The 21,028-nt window shown below is 32.0% G+C and overlaps 2 protein-coding genes across 2 annotated transcripts; one reads left to right on the forward strand and one right to left on the reverse strand.

Moving 5' to 3' along the window:
- Positions 1–3,771: 3,771 nt before the first annotated feature.
- On the reverse strand, positions 3,772–5,746 carry LOC118059442 (uncharacterized). The gene is made up of 2 exons (XM_035072302.2): positions 5,089–5,746; positions 3,772–4,592 (listed from the first exon to the last, which is right to left on the reverse strand). The coding sequence occupies exons 1-2, from the start codon at positions 5,346–5,348 to the stop codon at positions 3,857–3,859; spliced, it is 996 nt and encodes a 331-aa protein (XP_034928193.1). The 5' UTR covers positions 5,349–5,746; the 3' UTR covers positions 3,772–3,856.
- A 9,732-nt stretch (positions 5,747–15,478) lies between these two features.
- On the forward strand, positions 15,479–20,904 carry LOC118059443 (histidine kinase 5). Its single transcript, XM_035072303.2, has 11 exons — positions 15,479–15,810; positions 16,261–17,165; positions 17,264–17,320; positions 17,435–17,662; positions 17,746–17,839; positions 17,917–18,254; positions 18,509–18,917; positions 19,090–19,193; positions 19,367–20,173; positions 20,304–20,471; positions 20,714–20,904. The coding sequence occupies exons 2-11, from the start codon at positions 16,455–16,457 to the stop codon at positions 20,834–20,836; spliced, it is 3,039 nt and encodes a 1,012-aa protein (XP_034928194.1). The 5' UTR covers positions 15,479–15,810; positions 16,261–16,454; the 3' UTR covers positions 20,837–20,904.
- Positions 20,905–21,028: the final 124 nt, after the last annotated feature.

Consider the following 21,028-nt stretch of genomic DNA (forward strand, 5'->3'; position numbering starts at 1 on the left):
TATTATTTTTTTTTGAAAAAATTCATGACAGGTGTTTCGGATTAAGATAACAAAAGTAGATTATTAATAACATTGGGTCAAATTGCATTTTTTTCGTTGTAAGTTAAATAATATATATATATATATATATATTATATATATATATATATATATATATATTATAAACTAAGAGGTTTTGAATTGAGGAACACAAAATGAATTAAACAAAAAAATAATAATAAATCGAATGTTGTGACTTAACCTTTCAAAACTTTGTAATCCGAGTTACAGATTCAACCAAATTCAATACTTTTTTATATATATAATTCTATAGTTAACCTAAATATACTTTTTTAAAAAAACTTTAAGGACCAAAACATAGGCCAGTAATGTGGGTCAATGGGCTTGCACCCTGAGCTTGTGAAAAGGAAGATCCTGGACATTTAGGCACTCAAGTCTCTAGGCCTATATGGGCCTTTATTTTTTATTTTTTTTATTTAAAAGGGTGGACAATATGTTATTCGTCCCTATTTTTTTATATAAAAAAAGACAAATGACTTGTAATCGCTGTGGCAGATGACATTTTATGTTCAAGCTTAAAATTCAACCATCATTATGGTGACTATAAAATTAGCTCTTTGTGTTTTTTACAAAAAATAAAAACCTCATTTTAACCTAAAATCACTCTTAAAATATCAACAAACCAACATATCAACCTAATAAGCAAAAAAAATGTTCAAATAAAAAATCAACCTAAATAAAATTTCTCTTTTCTCTCTCTATTATGGATTTTAGTGACTGTCTCTCTCTTCTCTCACTAAAAGAGACTTGAAAATGATATTTAGTACCAAAATAGAATTTTTGACAACTAAAAAGATCAACCATTTATTAACTAAAAAAGATGGGGGGGGAGACTAAATTTTTTGTACAAAATTCAAAGTTGTCATGTATTTTCTCCTTGTTTTTCACTTTGTCCTCTGTGTTTCAATTCCGCCCTCTCTAAAAAAAAAGATGTGATTAGCTATTAATTTGAGCTTAAAATGGTCTAATTGTGAAAAAAAATGTACACGGATCAAATTGAAAACTTAGAAAAAGTTTACTATTCCAATTCATAGTGATTTGTAAGAAAGTGCACAATGCAACTTTAACCGTAAAATCACCACACAACTTGGTTATTTTTTAATGTGGTAATTTAAGGTGCTTTAGGACTAAAACCTACCAAATTGTAAATATTTCTATGAAAATACAAACCTTAAAGACAATAGTATGAGCATACTTCTCCCTTTCTATGTTAAAAATCATCATCTTAAAAACTACTAAAACATAAATCAATTATAATTAAATTTGATGGGTTAATTACAATTCAATTAGATATGATGTTATGAGTTTTTGTAATTGTGCTAACTATGATATATATTAAAAGAAATGACTCGTAAAATTATGTTCTTATGCAAGAACATATGTTTCAATTATAGTTGTCACATTCCATTCAGGAACTGACCCAAAAAATAGATTCAAGTGTTTTGGACTATTAGGCTCGTAAAAATCAAATGGGTCAATTATAATTGAATTAGAGGGGATTCAATGAGTTTTTTTTAATTTTAATTGTGCTAACTATGATATGTATTAAAAGGAATGACTTGTAAAATCATGTTCTTATGCAAGAGCATGTGTTTCAATTATAATTGTCACATTTCATTCAGAAACTTACCCAAAAAATGATTTGATCTATTAGGTCATCTCAAATCAATCATTTTTATTAAAATCAAAAAGTTTTTTTTTATGTTGATTAGACCGAATTTAGATGGTATAACCAGGTTTGATTTATAGTAATGTAATTGAAAAGATAGATTATGATAATTTTCTTCCACTATTGATTTTAGCTAAGATGGGGCAACACAATTAATTGATTGATTTATTGGTATAGGAATTTTCATGTATGCATGTGCATATTTCATTAGTGTTTTCTTTAAAACTCATAAAAATAATCAAAGTCAATTTCATTTTTCTTTATTAAACCATGTTAAGTAGGGCAATATTAAAGACTTCTTTGTCTTCTAAAAGGATGATTGTTTAAATGATCCTATTATCCTTTTCAAATTATTATCAATATGTCATTATAAAAAATAAAATTGTCAATATACAATAATAGATGTCAATTGTCACAAAAAATATAAGACAATAAGGAGTTTTGAGGAAAGAAATTGAGAAATGACAAATACTATCATATTAGGCAAAACTAAAAACTAGTTGATAGGTTTAAGTAGGTGTGAGATCAAGAAAATCTTAGCAAGCTAAATAGACATAACATTGGCTTAGTCATGCGAGTCATGACTAGTTTGGGGCGTTATGTGTTACTGAGAAAGTCAAGACTTATTGAGGGTGGCAAGGTCTAAATTTGCCATTGGATTTCCAAAACGGTCTAAATGAGGAGTTCCACCCGATTGGTAAGTTGTTAAAGGTTTAATTGAGTAAAAGTGTTCGTGATAACATATAGATTTGTCCTGCATTCTAACCCAAGTGTATCTTGGTTATGTGTCATGAAATTAATGACTTGTAAATGTTAAAAACAAGTTCTAGAAACCAATGGTTATTTTATTAGTTTTCCATAGACAACGACGATTGACGAGTCCTAAAATTCAAGATGCTTAGGAATAGGACTACTATATTAGACAATTGGATAATCTTTTAGTTCAATTTGATCCATTTTCCCTAACTAAGGTGTATGGTGGCTTGATATGAAAAACCCAAGTAGCTGGTAGCTAGTAGTGTTTAGTAAGTCAAGGTGACTAGTAATTAGTACCTGCAAAAGATCTCATTTGCTGGATGTGAGGACTCTTCAATACTTCAGTTAATAATTTTATAAAGAGAGAGAGTGCAATGATATTTTAAAAAGATAAATTATTAAAATATGTATACTGAAAGTGCTAAGAATGAAGAGATTGTGAACATTTGGTTTGAATGATTCAAAGTGTATTTATAACTCAATAGTCTTGTCTTTTTGTGGAGAGAAAGGATTGAAGTGTAATTTCACATTTGTGATATTTTTAGTTTTATTATACTCAAAATAATATATATCATATCAATATAAAATACTAAGGAATCTACATGGAGTCTTGAAAAAAATTGTAAAGGATAGTTTGACTCGTGCAAATTGGTATTGGGATGCGTGCTTATACAGAAAAATTAATTGGGTTCGGGTGTAATACCTGGACTCAGTAAAAGGTGTTGGTGCGCCTAACATCTTAAGTGACTGGATATAGACGTTATGCTTAAACATAGTTGGTGGTACTGGCATGCCAAGCACCCTTAATTTTTACTGGCATGACAACATAAGCTCGGTTTCATTATGCCCGAGTTCATGCATCTTGATAGCAATTAGGCTCGGGCTTAGTAGTTAAAGTACAAAAGAGATGCTTTTTTAGATTTTTAAGGGTTTTTTTTTTTTTTTTTTTTTTAACTTTTCATAAGATTTTTGTACCGTTAAATTTAGATACAATATCTTTCAATTCTTCAAAAGTCACCCTACCTATATTACGTCCTCCCACCCAAACATGGTGCTGGAAAACTGGAAGAAGCAAAATATGGATCCGTCATTTGCTATACTTTTCGTTGAACATTTACTACACGTTTCTTTCTTACAAGGAATGTACAGTTATCAAACAAGTAAATAAAAGTACGCAAGAAAACCAACCTGTGAATTAAGTAGGGATTCATTCCTTGATGCCACAGATAGCTAGCATTGGTGCACCTTTAGTCTTAACGGAATTTATACTTGGAAAAAGCTCACAGATCAAAGATGTAAAGATCAAATTAACCAAATATTCTTACAAATCAATGCCAGATCCGTTTTACTCAGGTGGGTCATGTCCGCTTTTCAGACAGCATAAAGCCTTAAAACTTGGTTTATATTGGATCGGCAAACTGGGCAAACACCTTTCTTAGCTTTGATCTCACTCAAACAAGCCATACAACCAGCCATGTGACCACAAGGATTGCATGCACCTTCAACAGGAGCCTCCCAGCATATTATACATGAAGAAGCACCTCCTTCGTTCACATGATCACTTGTTACAGAAGCTCCACGCTCTATAGCTGGAACAGACAACTCCGGTGGACTAAAATCGATTGATGGATGATGGATAGGCTCTTCATCGAATGCCCCATCTGGAATTGGCGGAGCTGATGGAGCTGATGAAGTATTTCCACTACTTGTTTCAAAAACATGACCTTGACTGCCACTTGGCCCCATATTAGGCACACCCCATCCGTTGTAGTCTTCTCTTGGTGCCTCATCCATCCATCCACCGCCGCCTGCTGCTGAATGCGTGGATGCAACAGCTGCGCCCCATCCGTTGTAGTCTTCTCTTGGTGCCTCATCCATCCATCCACCGCCGCCTGCTGCTGAATGCGTGGATGCAACAGCTGCGCCCCATCCGTTGTGGCTATCAGTACCACGCACAGGATCTTCCCAGAAGTTTGGATTGGTTACTCCAGGCTTCTCTATAATAGGCTTAGAGTTTGATTTTGCTGTTCGTGACGAGCTTGCTCCGAAATCCTTGCATTTTAACCTATGGCCTGCCCTCCAGTGTTTTATTTGGCATCCCAGTGAGCTGGGGAAAAGAAGACAAGAACAACCATATACAGTATACTTTATGCTGCTGGAAAAAAGAAAAGAAAAGAAAGAAAATCTGCACCTAAAACCCACATATTAAATTAACTTTAAGATTGCAAGCTAATTCAGCAACAAGAAATCATAAAGAAACAAATCATACCATGCAATTACTTGCCCTTCAAATCACTATTTTAGCTACGCAACCCAAAAAACAACACGAACCCATTAATTCCCAAAATCATAAGAACCAAAACCAGATTGCAATTTGACCAAAACCCGGGAAACAAGAAACCTCAAACACCCTAAAAAAGTAGCCATGAAAACATAAAGAAACAGATTGTACCACACAATTAATTACCCTACAAATTACTAATTTTGCTACAAAACCATACAAGATTACCAAAAAACAACAAAAATCCATTATTTTCCAACATCAAAAGAATCCAAAACAGAAAACCCAACAATCAAGAACCACCCAAAATGGAAATACTTGCCAATATATCACAGATTTGCAACGAGAACACCTTTGAGTCCCAAAACTGCCACAATTAACACAACGACAACAACCCTCTTCAGCTTCCATTGCCTGATTAACAGTACATGGATCAATAACAGTGTGGTTACTCTCAGCCGCTTCGAAATACTTCGACGCCGTGTTCTTGACGAGGTGTAGCAAACCAAAACCTATTACAAAGACAGTGAAAATAAATTGCAGTAACCAATTCAGATCCATTGTTATTCCACCGACATGCATCTACACTTTCCTTTTTAATCTTGTTGTTTTTTGCTTGCATTAATAAATTAGTAGTCAAGATTTTTACCATTTAGTATTCGTTTTTTTTCCTTAAAATATATTAGCCGATAAATTAGTAGTTGTTCTTGTTTTTTTTTAATGACTTAAATAGATTTTCTTTTCTAAAATAAACGTGTTGACTTTTTTTTTTTTAATCTTCATTTCATTTTTGTTTTTGAACCTGACAAATATGGGTTTCTTAGCTGAAAAGAAAAGGAAGAAAATACTGAATATTTTCCTTTCCCTTTCTTCCCTTCTGGGCTTTGCTCAAGTCGATTGTCTTCAGCTAGGGAGTGCGAGGTCTGACGCTACATGAGAGAAGTGACTATGGAGAAAGACTTCTGACGTCTTGAGGTGACTGCTTACGTCTTGAGGTGAGGGGCTTGCATGGAAATAATCTTTGCTTGGTTAGGTAATAATCTGTTGAAGTGATTAAATCTAGGACAAACCCATTAACCTATTCAAATTATTGTCAATATGTCATTATAGGAAAATGTTTTTTTTTTTTGTTTTGTCAATATACAGTAATAGATATCCAAGGCCACGAAAAAAGAGAAGAAATCGGAGAGTTAATTTTGAGGAAAGAAATTGAGAAAAGACAAATAATATCATATTGGGCTTTATTTTTTTTGAAAGCATTAGTTGATAGGCTTAGAAAGGTATCAGACCAAGAAGATTTTGGAAGAGACACAACATGGGCTTAGCCATGGGAGCCGTGACTAGTTTAGCTATATCCAATAATGAAAGAAGAACATGCATGCTTTCGTAATTACATCCCAACTCAAAACATGCAAATGGCTATCGTAACCGAGTGAAAAAGTTAGATGGTTTTGAATACTCTGTTAATGAATCATGTAAACAGCCTAGCGCAGACTTGTTTGTGAATCAAGAGGAGAAATTTAAACAAATCTTGTCGAAATCGTTTGGTGTTTTATTGGTTCATTTTAGGACGGGGAATTTATTCAACACTTCGATAAGTTCATGGTTTTTACTGCGAAGAATTGGACTGTTGGTCAGTTTGAGCAGGAGAAAAAGGCTTAAATTAGCACTTAAGGTTGTGATCTAGCGAGAAAAGGGACTTGTTTTTTTATTCTGTATTCGGGTTTGATTTTTTTTTTTTGTGTATATTTGTCACCCTCATGATGTTCTTTTTTTTATTAGATTTGCACGGTATTCAGTGGCTCTAGAAATAGTTATAATACACGTAAACCGATTTGAACAACCCGGAGTATTAAACAAAAAAACGCATGTGGTGCTTTTCTGATCCAGCAATATTAATTTTGTCCGATCGTGAGTAGGTGCAGAAAGAAGGAGAAAAAGGAACAGAAAAGGCTATTAGCTACATAGATTTTAGGATTGTGAGATGCACAGAGATATGAAACTGCTGTTATCAGCAAGCAATATTTTTGTTCTAAGCTCCTGGTTTTACCTAGTAAGAACCAAATCAAGTACAATATTATACTATCTACAAACGAAAGTGACATGCAATTACTTAATTATCATGCTAGCTAGAAATTAAAGAAACCCTAGCTATCTGAAAGCTAGGCAAGAAATCCCGGAGTGGTGTTGTCCACTACCCATACATATTATGTGCCCTAAAACGCTGAACATCTTCCTCGATCAAGAACCCTTCTAGCCCCCTAGTGTTTTAATGGGTCCTCAATCATATCTTCGGATGGCTACGAAAACTCTTCGACATAGACGTAATGTTCTTTCTAGCAGAAAATTATCTAGTATTTTCCATGACTTACTAACCATTCATAGGTAATTATATAAAAAAATATAAAAAATCATCTTAATTTAATAGCTTAAATTGTTAAGTGAAGTCCCGAGATATAATTTATATTATTCTTTAATACATCCTCTCAAGTGAAAGTTTTTTTGAACTTGAAACATGCAAAAACTTGTATTATTTTATGTTTAATTTTTATTAAATAAATAGAGATGGTGAGATTCGAACTCGTAAGCCCTTAGCCATCAAGACTAGTATTTTCCATAGTTTACTGAACATCGATACTTATACAGAAAATAATCTTTTTAGATTTTTTGATATTATCAAATTGTGGTTTAATAAGAAATCTTAAATAGTTTTTTTTTTCATATATTTTTATTATAGCATATTAGTGTTTTTTTTTTTAAGTTTGTTTATTTTTATCCCTATATTTTTCTTTGGCTATTGATTTAATAATCTTTTCTATATATTATCTAATAAAAAACCATTTATTTACACTTGGTGGGCTTGGGAGATCATAAATTGACTCAAAGTATACATATATGTCATATCAAATCAACATATATGTCCTACAAGGAATGGAAATGTAGGGTTCATGGGGCGGGCATTTCTTTTGTCATGGAGTTGTCAAGATGACAAGATCACAATCTTTCATTGTATGGCGCTTCCGGGGTTCGAGGGATTTTTAAACACTAAATTATATTGAATTATGTTTTGGCAACAATGCAAACAATTTGCAAAACAATGTATGTAAGTGGTAAATGACGCAGGAACATCCATGCATGATTGATAAATGTACTTTATTCTACTTCTTTTATTCCCATACTCTTTGGATTTACATATTTTTTTCACTCTATGATTTGGCTGTCCTCTAACTAAATTAGCATTATAAACAATTTAAATAATAAATTAAAACCTTATTTGTTTTTGTATTTCAAAAAGATTTAAAAAAAATTAATTTTTTTATGTTTCTAAATCGTTTTGATATGTTGAAGTCAGAAATAACTTTTAAAAATAAAAAAATATTTTTTAATATATTTTCAAGTGAAAAACACTAGTTTGAAAATCAACCGCTACCAAACACCCTTTTAATTGGATGAAAATTAACTTGGTGGGTTAATTCATGACCCAATCAAGACTTTATTTAATTTTTTTTTAAAATCATGTTATTTTAATTTTTTTTAAAAAGAATTTCAAATAATGTTATTTTAGATTAATTTGGTGATTCGAATTATATTTAACATAACAAAAATGGTAAAATAAAATCTCCTATAGTTAAAATTGAGATCAATCATCAACATGAAATTAAGATCATATTACTATTAACTTGAATAAAGGGCATCCTCTTTTTGCAATGTTGTAAAGTTTGGTTTCATTTGCATAATAATGATGCATCACATGGTGTGTGATGAATGTATTCGATTATAAAGGTGGAGCTGCCCTCATGGTAACATGAACACAGCAGTCTTACTTTTCCTCTCTTACGTGGATCCTTCGGACGTTGACCCTCCATTGAATCTAAACCCACTCTATTCTTTCTTTAAAGAAGGCCCACGCCTTTCTATACAGGGGGCCCACCTAAACCTTTTAGGGGTAAAACACCTTTTAGATCCTACACTTCAATCCCTATATAGTTTAGGTTTTTCAATTATGATTTCATGTTTAGAAAAAAGCTTCAAATCTCGTTTCCAAGGCTTTCTCTTTTGTGTGGAAGTGCGGTCAAACTATTTTAAAAAAATATATATTAATTTTTTTTTTATGATTTTGAATTATTTTGATGCAATATCTACAATATTATATTAAAAAATAAAAAATATTTTAATATATTTTTAAGTAAAAATTATTTTAAAATATAATCTCTACTAGTATATTATAACTATTGTTAAATAGCTAACAAAAACCTAATGGAGAATCATTTCCTTTGTTTTCTTTCTTTCTTTGGTTTTTTTTCATGCTTTCTTTTTTATTTTATTTTTTCCAAGCTTCTATATACATCATATTATGTCGCAACAATTCTTAAGCCCCCCTCCTCAAAAAACATAATAATAAAAAAGTGATCTTGTAACTTGATTTCCTTAGCCTTGTGTTGCGTTCCACTAAAATTTAAATTATTTTTGCTAAAAATTAATTTTTTTTACATATTTTGGATCATTTTGATTTGCTAATTTCAAAAATAATTTTTTTAAAAATAAAAAAAATATTATTTTGATGCATTTCGTTACAAAAAATACTTTAAAAAACAATCGTAATCACATTTATAAACAGTAGGTAGTAGGTATAATGAGAACCCATTGAGACTACAATATCAATATTAAAAAAGCTAAACTACAAGGACCAAAGCAGAATACTGCCGAGTCTCTAGGAGATAAACTATAGCTTTTCAAATCCAATGAATTCTCGCATTTAAGTATTGATAAACAAAAAAAGATAAAAGAAAAGGAAACAAATGTATGGAATTCTTGCATCAGCAAGCAATTTGTATATCATGATTGAGAGATAATGGTAGTGGGTCGGCTGTCCATAATAGCAATAATAATAATAAAAAATAAATAAATACTTACTAAAAGGAAACATGTGTGTCAGCATCCCAACTCAAACACATCTGTACTGCCTCCTCGTGATGAATATTTCTTTAATTTTAGTCTTAATTAATATTTTTATCTTTTTATTCACTGCACCAGCAAATTGATTAAAGGCTCCAATCCCAAATGATGAACGCGAGCAAAAGTATAGTATTTGTTTGGACTTGCACACTAGCCAATGCAGATGCGTCTGCTGTGGTTAATTTTAGGACACCCAACTGACATTTGCCAAACAAGGCACACAAAATCATGAGACCCAGCATGAATCTTGTCAGGACTCACAAAACCCATGATGATCCATGCAATTACTCCTTGAGTTTTCTCAGATTTCTTTTTTATAATTAATGATTAGTGATTTTTAATCCACTTTGCACTCCTTGCTCCTCGCATCTTTTGTTGAGCAATGCATTTAGCTAGTAGCTAGCTGCATGCATAGACTGTTAATTTCTCAAGTGGATGGTAGCATCAATATACTTTCGAACCCAATTCATATATATATAATAATTGTTCATGAAGATTTGGTATACAAAATTTGTTTCCCAAATGAAACTAGGGTTTCTGAGAGTGGAATAGGGAACTATATATCCTATAGTTTAATGTTGTGTGCTGGGATCTTCCAAGCTATTTGGAAAGGAGTTTGGAATGATGTTTTTTAAAGATGCAATTTTTTTAAAATTATATTTTTATGTTTTTGAATTGTTTTGATATGCTAATAACATAAATAATTTTTTTAAAAATATATATAAATATTATTTTGATATATTTTCAAGTAAAAACATTATACTCACATTTAATTTACAAAATAATATCTTAAACAGATAATTAAGGGGTAATAAGACACTAACCATGGAAAGAAAAATAAAGAGAAAAAACAAGAGGACATGTGACTTATTCCTCCAACATTAAAAAGAATTATGGAAATATGAAGACAAAGAATACAACTCTTGATTAATTATGCAAGATTAACCTCATTTCATACGTGTGTGTGGGGTTTGTATACAAAATTATTAAATAAAAGTATTTGCTCATTAAATTAAAGTTATACTCATTATTTAAATTTATAATTCAAAATATATTTATTAAACTATATCTAATATAATAAATTAATATAAAAATATACAACTTAGAACTTAACTCAGTCAAGTTTTAAGTTAAATTAAAAAACGATATTGATTTGATAAAAGTCAATTGACCTGTTTTTATATTTTAATAATTTGGTTGACCTGATTAAATTAAATCTAAAAAGTTAACTTTTATTTTTTTTTAAATAAAATAATTTTATTTTAATAAAAATAATTAATAATAGTTGATTTAATAACTTAGTGATTTAGATTTGTTTTTTTAGATTCAATCCCCAAACTAAATTTAATAACTATAATTTAAACTTGAATGTACTAGGTCATATGATTTAATCACTATTTTTTTCCCCACAAAGTCTCCACATCACATCAACATCAGTTAAGAATTTATGAAATGCCAATGTGAACTTGTGGAAAAACTTCACAAACAGATCCTCAATTGCATGAGAGGGACACATGCATGTAATTCTTCAAGGTCGGCAGGTATGAGAGCCAATTAATCACATTGGTGTTAATTTCTGTAGTTAATTATATATTATGATTTAATTAGCGCGCAGCAGCTCTAAAAATAAAATAATTATTAGCATATTTGATAAACACAGGGAAGGGGACTGTATCACGTTTACCAAAATTTATTTATAGTTAACTAATCCATGTATTGAGGATGCTGTCTTAACCAATCATCTTAGTTTCTCTTTTAAGGCTGATTAATTAACGTATCAGTGTCACTAATCTCACTTTCACCATCCTTTCTTTATGATCATTCAAGGGGTTTAATTAATTATTTATTCCATAAAAAGGGGATTCAATTATTTAATATTTAGGTGGCAACTCGATTATAATATTCTTAAGCAAAGTGGTTTCTCTGAATTAATTCTATTTTATTTGAGATTTTAAATTAACCATAGGGTATACGAAAGTAGTTGACATTCATTGGTAATTTAACTCGATTGAAAATTCCTTTTGTGTTCAAATTAGAATATGCTATTTTTTAATATAAAATTACTCTTGAGCTATAGCTCCTGCGATGCCATAGGAATGTGAGTCTTTTTTTTTTTTTTAATAATATTATCAAAAAATCATCTTAACCTAAAAATCTGCTAAATAATATTTTAAGATATAATTTATATTATTCCCTAACACACCTCCTTAAATGAAAACTTTTTAGATTTGAAACTTGCACAGATATATATTATTTTGTGCTTAATTTTTATCAAATAAGTAGAGATGATGAGATTCGAACTCATGATCATTTGGTTATAAAGACTCTAATACCATGTTAAAAAACTATTTTAACTTAAAAATTTAAACTGTTAGGTAAGTCTCAAAATATAATTTATATTATTTTTTATCAAACATTATTAATTATCTTGGATTTAAATTTTATCACAAGAAAGCAATTTTTCATGAATAAATAACCAATTCAAATGGTGAATTAAGATTTTATATTCATAAATAAATACATATTCTTCCGGAGTAAAAATCAACATCATGTTACTATAATTTTCTCTTACGGAAATTCTAATTTCAAATGAATACTTAACGTACGCATGATTCCATGCTGTGGATGGCAACAGATTGTTCTGTGTCAATTGCGTATTTTAGAGTTCAAATAATAGAACACAGATGGCTATAAATTAAAATATTGTCTTTTGAAGACCAAAAAGCTGATTCCTTGCTGTGTTCTTCCAATCATCATTCCATCTTTTATTTATTTATTTCCATATTTGGACTATGATTTAGAGTGCCATACAATTTGGAAAACGTTTTGGGAATGTAGTTAAAATTGTGTTTTTAAAATATTTAAATTTTTTTTGTTTAAAATAATTATTTTTATATTTTTCAAATTATTTTAATATATTAATATTAAAAATATTTTTTTTAAATAAAAAATATTTTAAAACAGCAATTATTATCATAATATGTAGTCAATGATATGGAGCCCTGCACACACGAGAGGATTAATTTTCCTCTACGACCACTTCAAATTTTCCTCTGTGTGTTTTTATCAATCTTTTTATTTATTCAGAAAAAAAGAGTCTCCATTTTTCTTATTAGACACTCTTACATATTATGACTAAACTTTTTTCTTAGCGATAAGGTAAGATAGAGTTGAGATATTCTCGTTTTAGCTCTTATTATTATGACTAAACGTTTTTCTCCACCATATTATTAATAGAACTTCTACATTACAAAAAAAAAATTATGAGACTTTTAGTTTTTATAACACAATTTTAAATATTAGTATTGATTTAATAAAAAAAACATATAATATTTGTAGTGAAAACAATTATGAAATCTCAAATTAATCAACAAGTAGAAAAAAAAAAGCACAATCAATCATATAAAAATATACATAAAATTTACATGGTTCAATAACGTAAGTATATTGATATTTTTTTTTTACTTGAACCTATAATTTAACATAAACCCAATACTATCAAGAATCAATCATGCCAATCCCTTAAGATTACCTTAAGTCACATGTTTCATTAAATGCATTTCATGTAGTTTATACTAATTAGGTAGCCCGTGTTATGTTGCAGGTCATTTTTTAGCATGAAAAATACCAAAAAAAGCTAAAACCCAAGAGCGTTGAATCTATTTGCAAAGTTAGATCCAAGAGCCTTGAGTTTAGCTGCAACGCCTGACCTAAAAGTAATAATTATTATATTAATTATAATACCAATAATAATATTTATAATACAAATAATAATATTTTTAATACTAATACTAATATTAAACTTGCATGATTCAAATTTAAGTAGGGCTAGCTGCAACGCCAAACCTAAAAGCTTTATATGTGATCTGGTTGCAAGACCGTGTCATAAAAGTGTGATAACTAAATAAAAAAAGTTCAATATTAAAAAATAAAATTAAAAAAAAAGATTAATTGAAAAGAAAAAAAAAATCAAAGCACTATGAATAGTGCTTTGGGAGGAGGGGTACAACAAAACCCCTTCATGAGATCAGGATCATCTAATGAAAAATAAACAATATAAATCATGAAGTTTATTTCTCAATCATATTGATATTAAAAGATGAAATTGAAAGAAAAAAAAAAAAAAAAAAATCTGAGTTAATTGTTGGATTAGCCCGTCAAACTTGAGATTCATATTATGAGAGTATGATAACTAAATAAAAAAAATTATAATATTAAAAAATTAAATTAAACAAAATAAGATTAATTGAAAAAAAAAACCTAATAAGTAAATGGCATCCATCTTTTACTATGTATTTGAACAATAAAATCTACAGTGAAAGGTGACTGATTTCTTTTAGTTATAATTAATTAATAGTATGATGCTTTTTTTTTGGCTGTATGTATTTTTTCTTTTAAATATTTTGGCCTTTATTGATAATGAGTATTAATAAATAGGGAATTGCTATACAGGCAAAGCCCAAATGCCAGAGAAAAGGTGAGAAGGAAATGGCTTAGTTATTATGGCAGCATAAACTATAGGCATTGCCTTTTTTATTTTTTATTTTGTTTAATTATAGATTAAACCAACTGATCACACCATGGCCTTCGAACTAATATAAATTATTTAAGCTATTTAATTTATGTATATTTTAGTGTTCCTCTCACAAAGGTTACTTAAATGCCCAACTTAATTACTCCATTGCTTATATATAAATCAGCTGTGTAAAAGGCACCGTTTTGCTTTTGCGTTTAGAACTTTGTCCAACTGTATTTCAATAGAATATTTAATTTTAAAAAATATTAAATTCATATTTTTTAATGATTTTGATACATTTATATAAAAAATAAAAAATTATTTTAATACAAATATATAAATAGATATTGCATGGAATGATTGTGACTATCGATTTTCCTAAACACGTGGACACCTAATCCCTTCTTTTTTTTTATTGAGTAACCTTTTGTTTTTATATTTTAAAAATATTTTTAAAAAAATTAGTTCTTTTTTATTTTAAAAATTATTTTTTTGATACACTAGTATCAAAATTAATTTTAAAAATATAAAAAAAATCATTTTATTAGATCATATCTTCACGTCAAAAAGACCCCGAATTACAATGCTAAAAGAATTACAACCTCAAGCAAAACCCAAATTTCAATGGATTAGGTAGACTAATCCATGTTTAAAGCAAAAAATGGACAGGCCTAAATTTTGGTTAAAAAATTAAATGGGTTAATTTAAAATAATAATTGTTTATTTTTTTTTTTAAAATCAAACTAGATCTCTCGTTTGAGTTTTAATTAGTGGACTAAATTAATTATTAACCTTCTAACAATGGTGGATGCATTTAGAGCAGGTTGCAACTTTAACATCAACTTGCCAGCTGCTTCCCTATAAATGCAGTGTATCCTCAGCATAGAAGCTCCCATTTCCAGGCGCAGTACCCACGCGCCACCCCAACACGTATCCTAGGAATAGTAAAAGGCGGGGAACAAGGAGAACTTCCTTCCCATTTTAAAAATTACTTGATCAAAAGCTTTCCAAAAAAATAATGAAAAATAAAATATTTCTCTCAGAGAAACAGAAGCAAGAAAACAGAGAGAGCAAGCTGGTGATTTTTTATTTATTTTTTATTTATTTCTAGCCATGAATGTGACCTTAAAAACGAAGAAAGAGAACAGAAACTTTATTTTATAGATTATTACACAAATTAAAGATTGAATAAAAAGGTCCAAATTTAAAGAATTCTCTAATATTTTTGACCTCCAAATGCACATGGCTTCTTGATGCTTGTACTAGCTAAACTATAGTATTAGTATTATACCTTCTCTTCTCTCCACATTTTTTTTGGTTATCTTTTTTTTCCCCTCACATGCTCTCCTCTCTCTCTCTCTCTCTCTCTCTCTGTGTTAGTGGCGAATTATTCATTGACAACTAACGACTCAGTAGTTAAGACCAGTATCCAGACTCTTCATCAGATCTACAGTGAAAAAGTTTTTGCCCCTTAAACTTTCATTTTCTTGTCTGCCCAGGTGTTCTAATGTCCTGATCTTCTTTGCTTCTTGGTTGCATGAACTTTGATTCCATCACCATTGATTCACCAAGGTTAGTTGGCTCCTTTGTTTCTTGAGTTGTTTTCTTTGATGGATCTTTTTCTTTGTACGTGAAATGTTTTTGACAATGACATGTGTTTGCACCTGCTGTCTTCTAAAGTTACTCAAGGTTGGATAGATTAATGACGTAATGCAAGGATTCCTTTGTTTGGTTGACAGAATTAATGGAGAGCGAATTCTTTTGTTTGGTTGGCTGTTTTAAATCAATGAATCCTCCTTTCTCTATAACAAGTTTGATTGTTTTTTGATATTTGGTTAAATTACTATAGCCAATCAACTTCGCTGTAATTTGTATAGCCATCCAATTTTGCTGCTTCTGCTTCTGCTGCTCCTCCTTTAAATTCATGATCTTGCTGCATGATGTGTTTGCAGATGCTTATTTGATTTCCTATTTCTGAAATGTAGGATGTGATTTCCTCTGGTAATTCATTTTGTTCTGTAGGTTCCAATAGGAATTCATAATTTTCTAGTCAAAATAAAGTGCTTCCATTTCATGGTTTTGGAAGCTTTTCTAATGCGAGCAAAGGATTTAAAAAGGTTGAAGTTTTTGACTGGTTCTGGGGACTAGAGTGGCGTAAGTAGCTTGATTCAGTAGCCTTTTCTGGACAGAAGCAAGGATTTGATGCAAGTAATTTAATGGTCAGCGAAATGGAGAACGAACAAATGGAGGATATGGACATTGAAGCCCTCCCTTCAATGTGGCCTGAAGATATTGACAGTTCAAAACCATATGTAGAGAAGCCGGCAGGGGATCAAGATATGTTAGAGGAGGTTACAATAGTGGAGGAGCCAACTATAGTTGATTTCCACCATCTCGTCGAGCTGACCAATTACACTGATAGAGGCTCTTCTCAGTTGACACATCTTGTTCAACATTGGGAGTACAAGCATGCAAATGCAGTCCGCCTTCTCAGAGAAGAGATTGACATCTTAAGCAAACAAAGGGAGGAAGTGGAGCTCAAGAAATTGGAGATATTGGAGGATTTTCGGTTTGAGGAAGCAAGATACAGTGGCGATAAACGACCGATTTCTATATTGGATGAAATAATTGATTTATATCAAGATATTCCTCGGAGAAAACGTGAAATCATTGTTAAAAGCAAGACAGTAAACATAGATGCAGAATTCGACACTGTTGCATACTGGAAACAACGAGCAAAGGATTTAGAGAAATTGTTGGAGGCCAGCGTCCACAGAGAGCAGTTACTGATGGAGAAGTTACAGGAAAGCGTACAGAACTTGGAAAAGGAATCCTCACCAGTTGAGGAGTTGACACAGATTCTGAAAAGGGCTGATAATTTCTTACATTTTGTGCTTCAAAATGCTCCTGTTGTTATGGGCCATCAGGTATTAGGAGTAAAAATGATGAAAACCTACCTATTCTTTATGCCATATGGCCAATTTCTAGCTAAAAGGTCTGATTTTCTGGCAATTTCTTCTTTCAGGATAAGGATTTAAGATATCGCTTTATCTATAATCAGTTTCCGCGTTTGCAAGAGGAGGTAAGAAATTGTAATCGAGGCAGGGTTTTCGTTATTCTTCTTCAAAGAATTTTCTTAGCTAGCTGGAGTCGCTCTGAGTTACCTATCTATATTGTGCATTTCACATTTTTTCAGGAAATTTTAGGAAAAACAGATGTCGAAATTTTTTCAGGCGCAGGAGTGAAGGAATCTCAAGATTTTAAGAAAGAAGTTTTGGATAAAGGATTGCCCGCAAAGAGGGAAATCACATTTGAGACAGAATTATTTGGTTCAAAGACATTTTTGATTTATGTAGAGCCAGTGTTTAGCAAGTCCGGGGAGACGATCGGTATAAACTATATGGGAATGGATGTAACTGATCAGGTAAATAATTCTTTTTCATGGTTATTTAGAATCTTCATTATCTTGGAGAAGTATGGACATTTATGCTCCTGATTGCACAACAGGTGAGGAAAAGAGAGAAAATGGCACAGCTTCGAGAGCAGATAGCAGTCCAGAAAGCCAAGGAAACAGAACTTAACAAAACAATCCATATAACAGGTTAGTTTTCCGGCGGAAAATTGTGACTTCTGTGGAAGAGAATCTCAATCTGACCTTGTCTCTCTGCACCTTTTCAGAGGAAACAATGCGTGCGAAACAAATGCTAGCGACCATGTCTCATGAAATAAGATCTCCACTTTCTGGAGTTGTCAGCATGGCTGAGATTCTTTCCACTACAGACCTTGATCGCGAGCAAAGACAATTATTGAATGTGATGATATCTTCAGGAGACTTGGTTCTTCAACTTATAAATGATATACTCGACCTTTCCAAGGTTGAGTCAGGTGTTATGAAGTTGGAAGCAACAAAGTTCCGACCAAGAGAGGTAGTAAAACATGTATTGCAGACTTCTGCAGCGTCATTGCAAAAGATTTTGACCTTGGAAGGACGTGTAGCCGATGATGTTCCCATTGAGGTCAAAGTTTCTCAACACAATGTTTAGCTGTCTTTTTTGAGGCAGCATTTTCCTTGAGTACTGCGTTTCTACTAACTGAATCTGCAACATAAATCCTTCTGTACCGTTTAGCTCTGTCTGAAGGCAAAATCTGTTTGTGTTAGTAAGGGGTTGCAACAATGTGCCAAACTCATCATTTTAAACTCAATGATACTTGTGCAGTAATTATTTAGCTTTTCAAGTTTCTTATTAAAGACAACCTGCTTCGATTTCAGGTCATTGGAGATGTTCTCAGGATCCGGCAAATCCTCACCAACCTGATCACCAATGCAATCAAGTTTACTCATGAAGGGAAAGTAGGGATAAACCTTTATGTCGTATCGGATCCATGTTATGGAAAAGCCGAAGGAAACCATCAGAAGTCATCTGGAGATCAGTCAGCCACAACTGAGATAAAAGAAGACAAGCCTAAGCTGTCATCTCAAAATTGCAGTGACAGAAAAGGTTTCCACAGTAAAAAATACAGTGAAGGTCCATATCCAAATCATTTGCCTAGTGATGCACCTCAAAACCCAGTCAAGAATGGAAACACAACGGATGGGGATGAAGGGGAGGAACCTCAAGTACCTGGAACAACAGTGTGGCTTTGCTGTGATGTTTATGATACTGGAATTGGAATCCCAGGTACAGTATCGATACCTTGACTCTATTCGAAAACTATACACCAAGTTGAAGAAGAATTGAGAATACCTTCAGCTTCTTTTCTTTGGCTATTAATACTGCGGCTGTCTATTACATCTCAAGTTAGTTTCTATTGTGAAAGCACTATTAAGTACATTTCTCATTCATGCAACAGAAAATGCTTTGCCTACTCTATTCAGAAAATACATGCAAGTTAGCGCAGATCATGCTCGAAAATACGGTGGGACAGGGCTTGGCCTTGCTATATGCAAACAGCTGGTAAATTTTCTTTCCACCAAAGCTATTTTTGATTTGCAATTTGACTGTAACAAAGTGCTCAGAAACATTTTGGTATAATAAACATGCGTTCATAACTTAAAAAACTAAAACAGAACATTATGTGCTTACGGATTTTCACACTGCCTTCTTACAATTCTATTCGTTTGGAATAGGTTGAACTGATGGGAGGTCGTCTCACTGTCTCTAGCAAAGTGAAATGTGGATCTACGTTTACCTTTGTGCTACCGTACAAGGTATCATCAACCTGTGATTCTTCTGATGATCCTGATGATCTATCAGAGATGGTTGATCATGATGCTCCACTAGAGGATGAAACTGCCGGCTTCTTTCAGTTCCAACCACGTACTTTGGGCTCTCTATTCTCTTCTAATGGATCCACCAGGACCCAAAAATTATTGCCACACAGTATCGGTTTTGCTAAATCCCCTAAACTTAATGGAATCTCAGATGATTCTTGCTCATTTCCTTCTGGTAACGTTAGACTGAAAGAGACGACTTGTGCTGAGGATGCCTGTTCTATGGTTGAAGTCGCTGAGACCTTATCTGAACCTGAAAGCTCATTTAGTCACTGCCCTGAACGTGACTACGAGAATGTAGTTTGTAGAAGTCAACAAAGTCAAGACGACACAAACTGTAAAATCCCGAATGGCACTACAAATTGCAATAATCACACAGAATCAAGCAGAGAAGTGGGCTCAAGGGCAAATACAGCCGAACCACCAGGATCGTGTCAGGAAGAAGAAAAATCTGTCATTAATTCTCAGTGCACTTCTACCAGCATCCCACAAAAACCAGAATCAAAACCAAAGCCGAAGATTCTTCTAGTAGAAGATAACAAGATCAATGTAATGGTGGCGAAATCAATGATGAAGCAGTTAGGCCATACCATTGATGTTGTGAATAATGGAGTTGAAGCTGTGCGTGCAGTTCAGTCCTGTTGTTATGATCTAGTTTTGATGGTAATTTCTAGATTCAAATCATTTCTACCACCCCCTTTTCTTTGTTCATGGTTCTTCTGATGGGATTTTGATTAAGCTGAACACTTGGATTCTTAAGTTTCAGTAACCATGTATCACATTAAATTTGCAGGACGTCTGCATGCCGGTAATGAATGGCCTCCAAGCTACACAAATGATTCGTTCTTTTGAAGAAACTGGCAATTGGGATGCTGCTGCTAAGGCTGGAATAGAGCCTTCAGCTTCATTACAAGATGGTCAGAGTTCTATTCATTATGACAAGAGGATGCCTATAATTGCGGTGAGCACTTCACTTTTAATAGCCAACTCTGAGACCCCATTCTATCTCCTGACTCACTAGAGATCTTACCACCCTGAGTGTTTTTAGTTATTTGCTTGTTATTACCAAACAACACAAAGCATTGTGTCTTGCTTTCTATATTAGCCGAGCTACACTGAAGCACTGAAACATGTCCTTATTTCATCACCCTCTAAGCCATAAATCCGTCTGCATATACTAACATATTCAGTTGGTGAATGCAGATGACAGCGAATGCATTATCAGAGAGTGCAGAGGAATGTTATGCAAATGGTATGGACTCATTTGTTTCAAAGCCTGTGACTTTTCAAAAACTAAAAGAGTGCCTAGAACAATATTTACCATGATGTCTGATGTAAATTTGTGTACAAAAAATGCTAGGAAAGTTTTGTGACCAATGTAACAACATGCTCTTTGCAGCCATTAGTATCTCAATAGAAGTTGTATAGATCCATGTCAATATTCTTTCCCTTCTTCAAGATTATTTTAACATTGTTCCTTCAAAGATTAGGAAATCTCTGGTTTCTAGTCAAGTTAGG

The sequence above is a fragment of the Populus alba genome, chromosome 18 (genome assembly GCF_005239225.2).
Source record: "Populus alba chromosome 18, ASM523922v2, whole genome shotgun sequence".
NCBI lineage: Eukaryota > Viridiplantae > Streptophyta > Magnoliopsida > Malpighiales > Salicaceae > Populus > Populus alba.

What these genes read in the sequence shown, in the direction of transcription:
- LOC118059442 (XM_035072302.2), bottom strand. Translation starts at nt 5,348, where the DNA reads ATGCATGTCGGTGGAATAACAATGGATCTGAATTGGTTACTGCAATTT. An exon ending in TGCAAATCTGTGATATATTG is followed by an intron (nt 4,593 to 5,088) that starts GCAAGTATTTCC and finishes TCTTTTCCCCAG; the next exon opens with CTCACTGGGATGCCAAATAA.
- LOC118059443 (XM_035072303.2), top strand. Translation starts at nt 16,455, where the DNA reads ATGGTCAGCGAAATGGAGAACGAACAAATGGAGGATATGGACATTGAA. An exon ending in TTCCGCGTTTGCAAGAGGAG is followed by an intron (nt 17,321 to 17,434) that starts GTAAGAAATTGT and finishes ACATTTTTTCAG; the next exon opens with GAAATTTTAGGAAAAACAGA. An exon ending in TACTGGAATTGGAATCCCAG is followed by an intron (nt 18,918 to 19,089) that starts GTACAGTATCGA and finishes TTCATGCAACAG; the next exon opens with AAAATGCTTTGCCTACTCTA.